General features: G+C 37.9%; 1 protein-coding gene across 1 annotated transcript in view; it reads right to left on the reverse strand.

Moving 5' to 3' along the window:
• Positions 1–10005, reverse strand: part of Dok6 (docking protein 6) — a 254819-nt gene that overhangs the window by 104053 nt on the left and 140761 nt on the right. The window contains exon 4 of the mRNA XM_090352975.1: positions 2959–3078. Coding sequence (XP_090209101.1) covers positions 2959–3078 — 120 coding nt within the window. The remainder of the gene's footprint in view (positions 1–2958; positions 3079–10005) is intronic.

The raw sequence follows: 10005 nt of genomic DNA on the forward strand, positions 1-10005 counted from the left end.
TTCCAACTGCAACTGTGGGAATTTTTTACAAGTCAGTTGATTCTTGGTCATGAATTCACTTTTCCCATCAATTATTAACATGCTACACCTGTTTTCTAGACGTGCTATTATTATGTACTATGGATCCTTTAACAATAAGTAGAAGACAATACCACAATATATTTCAACTTCAGTATAGGCTACCTGAAATATTATTAAAAACCTGATGATCCTGAAAATGGTAATACCTTAATATTTGTAATATCCAATTACTAAGATCTTTCTCTTGACAGGGTCATTGGAAGTTTGTGTGTATGTGTGTGTGTAAAAATTTACATTTGCTTAATCTTACACTATGTCTAAGTCAATCTTGAGATAATGATAATTACAGCAAAGGACTTAATCGATCACCACTTTTATCTTAGCAAACCATACTGTCTTTCACCTTTAAAACGTATTCGCATAAACTATCTATTCTTGGCTTGCCTCAGAGTAGATAGAACCACGTTGTCTCAGGGTCAGGAAAATGCTAGAGTAGGAGTAGCATTTTGGAATGTCAAAAAAATGCTGTGGTCAAGCCCTCCAGTGTGACTTCCTCTGACTGTAAATGCCACAAGGGCACCACAAGTCACATTAGTGTAATTTCTTACATCAGTTCTGTGAGCACTAACTATCTTGCCCATTAAGAGAAAAATTCAAACTAAATCCATGCAAATGATTCAGAAGATAAGAAAATGATTCTTTATGATGAAGAACATATTATCTATTTTAATATCAAAATGACTTCAGAGAAAAACCCTGAATCAATAATGACGAATCTTTTATAAAGGATTTATCTCAATTTGTACATATTTATGACTTCAAGCATGTCTTAACAAGATAATGATTTTGTTTGTTTTAGAAGATTTGATGTGTTTGAGAATTCTGCAACAGTAGTTAAGTCAATGAGAGAACAACTTCAAGCAAAGTTGATGACTTCAATTATCCAGTTTAAACAATAAACACTTTTCTTACACATTTAAGTGAAGTAAATGGTTATGCTTTCTGGGAAGAGGTGTCACCTCTCAGACCATCACCAGACATGAAGGTCAGAGGGGGCTGCAAAAAAGTCTTTGTCTTGGTGATATTTTTTATATTATGGTAATCACCTCAGGGGACTCTCAAATACAGTTTTCACATACAAGATGAGATCTGTCACATAGGAAACAAGAAAAGGGGAACAGAGTAAAACCCATGCAAACCTCTGTTCTATTCTTTCCTAGCTGCAGACATAATTATTGAGGTAGCTACTGTTGAATCTGACATAGTGATATTCTGCTGAGAAATATGTATTTTATTGTCCGAGTTATAGCACACATGAGAATTTATAAAAGGTCATCTCCTTCTCAATGGGCCCAAAATTATTGAGGCATATATATATATATATGTATAAAACATACATAACAACTTTTTAATTGTTGGATGATAACAAATAAATCTAAAATAAGCAGTATGCCATTGGTGTTATTATAATGTCATGCTTGCTGTAAAGTATTTCACAGCAATGATTTTTTTCCTTTGTTTTTATTTGCACTCCTTGTAAAACATGCAGCTCTTGCATTTAATTCTGTATTTGTCTTGTCTAGAACATTCATATTGAAAACTTCTCTTTATAGGTTAGGGAAATGAATAGAATCATCACATTAGAGAGAGAAAGTCTAACGAACTAGAGAGTTACATTATCCATGTAAATGGATAACACAGGCAATGAGACTGCTTAAAATAAAAGCATATAATACTTCAGAACAGACATATAATGTTTCTATGTGTAAGCTTAATTCATGATTTCATATTTCCTTATGTAGTCCTTGACAAATCTTTATCAGTAAGTTTATCTTTCCTTTTTTGAAGTTGTGAATGAGCAATATAGTTTATACAACACAGTCTTGGGTATTCTGTGCTTAAAATAGCTCTCAGAAAACAAATGAGAGAAATGGAAATATGAGTGAGAGTGGGAGATGAAACCATAAAGAAAAGCGAAAACGAGCTTCAGAAATGCTTTTGAAAATCAGAGTATCTATCTATATTTATACCTAAGTATCTATGAATATTTTCTTAGCTACTAAGACAAGTCTTACCTTTCCATTTCAGTGACTAACAGAAAGCAGTACCTTCATGGGCTGTCACTTAGTACTGGTTCATCACAACATTGTGATATGTACCAAAAACGCATACAATTATCAAGAGCTCTTGCTTTTATCTGTGCTATCTAATTTATACTCCATACTTGACTCTGCAATTACTTTTTAATGAAGATTGCTAGTTTCACAATAACCCTTCCCCTTTTCCCTTCATTGACCAGCGAATACTGTAACACTGAAAAGTTTCTATGTTCCCAGTCACAGATCTTCTGGTGATGCGTCTTCTATCCATTAAGAAATGGGGGAAAATGAGCTCGTGGTCAATTGATAGTTACTCTGAACTATAACACAAATCTCACACTGAATCATCAATCCGGGTTCATGACAGGATCTCGCCAGAGTACAGCAGCAGCCTCATGAGCTTCAGAAATGGCTGCTAAACCAGCACGTAGTGTAGTAAGGAAGCCATGCCGGTACACACTCCTCTCATGAAATTCTCAGATTTCATCTACTGTAGCCGTAGCGACATATTCTAAAATAGTTAACCAAATCTGATCATATAAACGATGAGTGTACCTCAACCTAAAAAAAATAATAGCATGCTCTTTATCCCTCAGCCTGGGATGCAACGAATGGATCTCCCCATCTATGTGGCCAGGAGACCTGCACTGTCCCCTTGCGTTTTTTTTTTTTTTCCAGTTACTTGCCATTAGGACAAAGTCACTTAGTAAATATGAATTGATTGCTTTCTTTCTTCTTAAAAGCAATTGGTCTAGAGCATTCCTGGGGCCCCTTGCAGGGTCCAAGCTCTACCATGGGCAGTGTGCTGTGAGAAGACGCAAGGCAATCTGGCACTGACCGTTCTGCTCCCGCTGCACGCCGGCCGCCAGGAGGTCGGGCTCGCCCAGGCTGATGTCGTTGAGTCTCGTTCCCAGGCACTCCATGCACAGGTGTTTACACCACTCCTCCGCCTCCAGCTCTGGAAGGGAACACACACTCAGTGTCAGCCTCCGGCCAAGGGACAGACGGAGAGGTCGTTTTGTCCTGCACCAGTCTCCCAGGACATCAATACGAGTTAAATAAAACTATACTCAGAAAGCAAACAAATAATACCATCCCATTATTAGTTCCTCTTTTGAAATGACAGGGTCAGACCATTTTATACTGTTCATAATATTGGACCTTTTCCTCAAGCAAGGGTCTGTGAATATTTGCTTCCTATCTATATTAGTTTTAGATGAATTAAAGTGTGAGCCAGAAATTACTCCGAAAATGAACCAAAATGTAAAATAAAGAGAGGGACATGAATACCTGAAAATACCAGACAAGATTGAGCAAACGAACGCTTTCGTGATTCTGGCTGATGGTGGGGCCTCTGAGTGCTTCTGACTCACGATGGCTCAGGGATCTCTCAAGGGAGGATCACTTCTCTTTCTCCTTAAGCATTGCAACTGAAGCACCTACTCTGACTTAAAGAAAATGAGCCTGGCCCAGACAGACACAGAATTCATGTTTTCCCTTATATCCGTGAAGCTAGATTTCATTTCTAAACTTGTAAGTAACATTGGGTGGCACGCAAATGTATATATCAACAAATATATTGACTGCAATATAGTAAATTTCCTTAGAAAGGTGAACGTCTAAGTTCTCAAAATAAAACAGCAGGAAGCAGGTACTCAAAAGTGGTGGATGGGGCCGGGGAGAGGGGTGGGCCAGAGAAGAGGAGAGAGCGGAGAAGCGCAGTCCAGAACCAATGTGCACCACGTGTCTTACAAAAGACCAGCGAGGGTGGTGATGGGTAGGTGAGGGATGAGTGAGAATGTTCATCCAGACATGCAGTATGCATAAACTATGTTGTTAAATGGCAATTCCTTTGTGCAACTACTTAAGGATAGGAAAACATAATTAATCATTAATTAACGAAAGGGGTTGGATCCTAAAGCATCGTTCCTTTTCTGGAAATTAAAAAAAATATGGTTATTGTTTTGTTTTTAATATCCACAAGTGTTTTATTTTTCCTTTGCCTAAAATACCCAGGCAGGTTTTAATTGACATACATTTGTACATTATCTGAAGCCTTTGGACTTTCCTAAGTATGTGTGAATTGGATGCTAACCTAAGTGTGAAGGTAAGAATCACACCCGCCTTCCCTGTCAGTGCAGCACCATGAGAAGATGAAAGCCAGGACTGGATATTGTATTCTGCAGATGTATGAAAAAAGACACTGAAAGTTAATATTTGGGGGGCAAGTTCCAATATCATGATACAGGAACAGGATCAGAATTTTGGCACTGACACTTTCCTAGAGAACTTTCTGACTTTTCCATAAGTGGGCACTAGAGCTGTTTAAGGAAGTGGATGCTATTCTAACCTTTGCCTTGATATTTTTAACTCCCCATTGAAAGTTATCTGTGACAGCTTTTTGTGACTGCCTTCAAGGGTCAACATCAACAAACCTGGTAGCTTCTACTTCCTGAGCCATGCTGCCTACACAACAAAAATACTTTTGATCAATGCAATGACAAGGCAAATGTGCCAATTATGTTTCATATTATCAAGGCAATAATGTCTATTAGAAAATAAAGCCGAAAGAACATTCTGTTTACCACAGGAATTACTTAATAATAGTTGTAATAAAACAAGTGATCCAGTCTTCCCATTGTGTTCCTATACAAGGCATTCTGCATATTTTAGGAACTGACTCCCTATAACAGGGATTTAGAGAATGCTTTCATGATGAGCCTGGACAACTGGTACACAGAGGGCAGAATAAAAACGAATTAAATGCATTTACTGCCTTTCACCATTTACTGTGTTCATCTGATTTCTGAGGTCAATGGCAATACTTTTATTCTGAAAACTCCTAGAGCTGGGCTTCTGTGGTAGGGCTCAGGTAACCTAAAATGATACAAGTTGTTCAGCAGCCTGAATCAAGAATCAGGTGCATTCCAAACTCAGCATGGTCCCATCCTTCAGCTGAGGACAGAGGCCACCACGACCTGAACGGTCTGAATCCAAACAGAATAGCAAAAATCAAATCCACACATTCATAATAAAAATCACATTCTAATCGAGTTTAGAGATGGAAACAGAGAAAGCTCTTTTGCAATTCAGATATCATTGAGAGTTCCATTCATCTGTTATGAACTCAGTATACATTAGACAGTACATCAGAGGGTTATAGGAAAAGCATTATTCCTGTTGTCACTAATTTCCAGACCTAGTGCCATAGACAGGTGAGTTTATATGTATATGTTGAACCAGAAGGCTGATAACTCAGCCAGGTAGAAACTGAGCCACTTTGATAAAGTCTTGGCAGAGGGGAAAACTTCAGAACAGGACTGGTGGGGCAGCAGGGAGATGGCAAGATGAGTGTGCGAGACTGGGTGAGGCAAGTGTGAATATGGGTTTTATGTGTTGGTGGGAGGCTGTGTGAGTGTGTGTGTGTGTGTGTGTGTGCGTGCGCGTGCATGCATGTGTACGCATGTGCGTGTGTGTCCTGAAAGCTGTGGGGAGGCGCTGTAGAGCCTACAGAGTGACCATGGTAACAGCCACTGCAGCCTGCAGTTCATGGGGAAAGAGGAAAAGCCTAGCGTCACCTTGTGAGTAGTATTCGGTTCAATTCAGGCCAAGCCTTCATCTTGAAAGCCTTACCATTCGTCATTTCCGTACTGGAGCTAATAGTTTTACTGAAGCTAAGTTGAATTTGTATTGGTTTACATGAGGCGTCTCATTCTTTCATCTGATATTGGCAGTCACCTTTCAATGTCTATACTTTATGTTTTCTTATTTATTCTTTCTTAGGACAATTTCTACATATTAAATCCTTCTACATTTCATGTGACTTTGTCCTCCAGTTATTTAACTAGGGATTTTGTCTGAATTATCTTTCATTTTTCACACCCAGACACCTAGATAGCCAGACACCTAGTCAGTCACCCAGACAGACAGACAGACAGACAGACAGACATACACACACAGGGCTAGGGAAATCCAGTGCCTTTCTAGACAAGCACTTTACTGAGCTATATTCTCAGCACATATATCTCATCTATCTTACTATCTATCTATCTATCTATCTATCTATCTATCTATCTATCTATCTATCTATCTCTGTCTCTATCATCTACCAATCATCTATCTACCTATTATCTAATTGTCTATCTACCTACCTACGTACCTATCTAGAATCTATTTATCTGCCTACCTGCCAGTCTGTCTGTCTATCCACCTGTAGATGGATAATTTTTGTTGTTACAGAGTTAGTACAAATGAAAGTGACATAGACCTGCTGTCTTTTGTCATTTTTGATTTACCTTGGAACTTCTTAGCCTACACATGGTTGAATGACTGAACTTAGGGTTGAATTTATGACTACATTTCCATGTGGAGAAAGAGAGACTTTTAGAATGTTTTATGCTTCTCTTCATGAGAGAAGTGATTTTTTTTAATTAGGCTGTTTTTGTTCAGGAGAGATTATGGCAAGGTTCAAATTCTTAATTCTTTACAACGACACTTAACTATTGTTTTCATTAGGAGTGGGATTGAATAAAGAAAATTGAATAAAGCAGAGGGTTGAGATTGGGTGTTACTCTGCAAGGAAACTGAAAGATGTTTGAAAATCACATGACAAATGGAGAAAGGAGACAGCATAGAAGGGGGCAGTGTATGCCGAATGGGTTCATGGGCTACAGGAGATGAGGATCTGAGAGGGAGCCAAATGGGAACTCTTCAATAGAAGAAGGTGACAGCCTGGCGCCTTCCCATTTCTCCTTTTTGGAGTTTCTGGGATGGTGACAGTATGACTGTAGTCCAGAGAAACTGGGAAGAACATTTTACACAGAAGGCTTTCACAGACATCTGTTGACTAGATTATTGTATTCAAGCTTTATTGCGTTCATTAAATCTGAGCCTTAGGAAAATGACATTAAACTTAAATGACCCAAAATTATCTGCATTTGAAAACAGTGAACACTTTCATACTATACACAGGAAGTGTGTTTTAAGCAAAAGTTCAAAAAAGCTGAATTTGAAAATTATGGTAACAGTGTCATGTTACTTTATCATAAGTTTCAGGTGAGACTTGATTTACAAGGAAATAAATTATTATATCTCTTCAACATTTGCTTTAGCCTGTGTTACGAATCTTAAGACAATGTAGGTTCAACACTTTATTTTTGCCTCAACTGTAACTGGTAATTATTTTATAAGAATTTAAATAGTTGTACAAGAGGAGTTGTCATTTAACAAAGAATTTTATGAATAGAACACATTTTAATCAATGTCACTTCTTTCAATATTCTCCCCCATCCTTCCCCTAAACACTCTGGCTCTCTCGTCTTAATTTTGTAGGCTCTTGGATTAACCTTTGACATTGGTGAAGAGGTGGTGTCATTTGATAATAAAAGTAGTATTTGTCAAAAAATGGAATGCATTTTGCTGTAAAATACAGCAAAATAGAGATTTGCTTAGAGAATATGAAGCTTTCTCTTGTGGTCATATAAGGTTTCAAGACCTACTGAAATAGAAGACATCTCTATCTTGGTGATGCTGTTGTTTTCAAAATTGGTCCTGGTTGCCATTTCACTGTCCTTGCCGAGATGGAATAGATTTTTGGTTCTCTCCCTCCCTGCTTCTGTACTAAGCAGATAAGAAGTCAGTCAAAACCCAAACACTTGCTTCAGCGGAACATCAAAGGCAGTATCTCTGTTTAGCCCACAGGAAATGGTTTCCTTCTTTCAGTCAGATTTGTAGGACTGATCCATTTAAAGAAAGGACAGTGTTCCTCATTTGCCTTCTTCTGTAAGATTTTCACACTTTGCCTTTCTTTAGAATTTAGTTCTTAGCTTAACTCCTCAGATCAGGCTTTTGATTTGATAATCTTCTCTGTGTTTAACATATTTTTTATAGCCCTACTGTATAAATGAGCCATTTTCTGTCTTTTCCAACCACTTTAATGTAAGAAGTTAGGCTGCTTGGTTAAATCAGTGAAGAGTCTAGCCCCAATACCTGAATGTAGAAACTAATAAATAAATATGGAACAAGCAAATAGATGTGTTTTGCAGTAATTCTCAGAAACCAAAGCCAGAGTCTAAAACCAAATGAAAATAATTTGGAAAGTGTCTCTCAGTTGTTTTGAGGGGCATATTTATATTCATTTATTGGGAGCCTATAAGTGAAGCTTCACTTCTTCTTTTATTGTTTTAACCACTAGCTTACCTAGATAAAAAAGATCTATGATGAGAAAGAAAACCAAGAACTATGTTGAATATGGCTCTTTTAGCCACAACTTTTCTTTTCTTTTCATATATTTTTATTGTAATTAATAGAAGGGTTACATTATATTTGCCAGATAGAAGGTGCCTTAATTCACATACATTGATACCCTTTCTCATGTCTTGGTCACCATTTCCCTCCCCCGCCACCCCTCATCTTGTTTTCCCCCCTTTCTTATCCAATTTCAAATAACAAATACAAATATATCCGATATATCAGGTAACAAAGTGAGATACTGTAACAATGTGAGATAACCAAGGGACAGCAAAAGAGATGAGAGATAACATAGTACAGTAAGGACAACAATCACTCATTATATGGCTTTTGTTTCTATATCCTGGAGGTCCTTTCATTCAGCATCATACTGTATGGCCTTCTGTATCTAGGTTTTGCTCTATTGCAAATCTCTGCCCAAGGTTTCTACTGATTATGACAAATGAGGGAAACCATAGAGCCTAAGTTCCTTTGAGTCTGGCTTACTTCACTTAATATGACTTTTTCTAAGTCTTTCCATTTCCTAACAAATGGGGCGATGTCATTCTTTCTGACAGCAGCATAGAATTCCATTGTGTACAAATACCACAACTTGTTGATCCACTCATCAACTGAGGGGCATCTGGGTTGGTTCCATATCTTTGCTATGGTAAATAGTGCTGCAATGAACATCGTTGTAGCCACACCTTTTCTTATTTTACCAGTTACCTTTCCTTTGGTTTAATTAGGAGGCAATGCACAGAAGGATTGAAAAATTGCCTTTGATTTCATATGTGAGAAATACAAAATGAGTTATTATTATCAAGTTATTACTTCCTATATAACGATAGTGGAAACTTCTGGGAAGGTCAAGTAAGGGAAAGAAATGAGCTACAGCCTCACTGTGTTGCCTTGTTTCTAAAGATAACCATAACTTACTTTCTTTGATCTAATGGCAGGTTGATATATCAAATTTTGAGGATCAATACAGGAAGCATTTCCCTGCTATTTTTCGAGTCCAGTGATTGAAGGAGTAAGATATATCTCCAGGCACGACCAGACAGCAAACTGCACTTGCCTATTTTCCAAAGTAACAAATGACAAATAGCAGCTTTTGACAGAATAATCAAAAGTGCTGCTCTTCTGCCTTGTAAGAAGTAATGGCAAATTGCTTTACTATGGAGGCTACAAATGACACAAAAGTTTAAAACAATTCAGAGAAAATAAGGATGAATAGAAATCAACATCTGGAAATATAGACATGGCACAGTGGGGTGTGTGTGTGTGTGTGTGTGTGTGTGTGTGTGTGTGTGTGTGTGTGTGATGGGAACATGATGTTAAAATAGTAGAAGAAAGCAAGATAAAAAAAGATGGTTTGCAAGGGTCTGGCAGCTCATCTCTTGAGTAGGTTACTTTCTGTGAGGGAGGGACTGTGTTGAGGTAGATCATTTTCCAATCTGAGGAATTCCTAGGAGACACAGAAATGTGTCAGATACACACATGATCTCATAAAAACACACTGATCACACTGAGCTTTTTGAGGAAGAAATGATCTGAAAGCCAACAGTGGCTTAGTGAGGCCCCCAAACCAACCCCATTCAGTCCAAATTCATGGGGCAAAAGGGGTAGAAAGGGAAACAAGAATATGGAAAGAAGC

Source organism: Megascapheus bottae, chromosome 19 (genome assembly GCF_031878675.1).
Source record: "Megascapheus bottae isolate mThoBot1 chromosome 19, mThoBot2.hap1, whole genome shotgun sequence".
Lineage (NCBI taxonomy): Eukaryota > Metazoa > Chordata > Mammalia > Rodentia > Geomyidae > Megascapheus > Megascapheus bottae.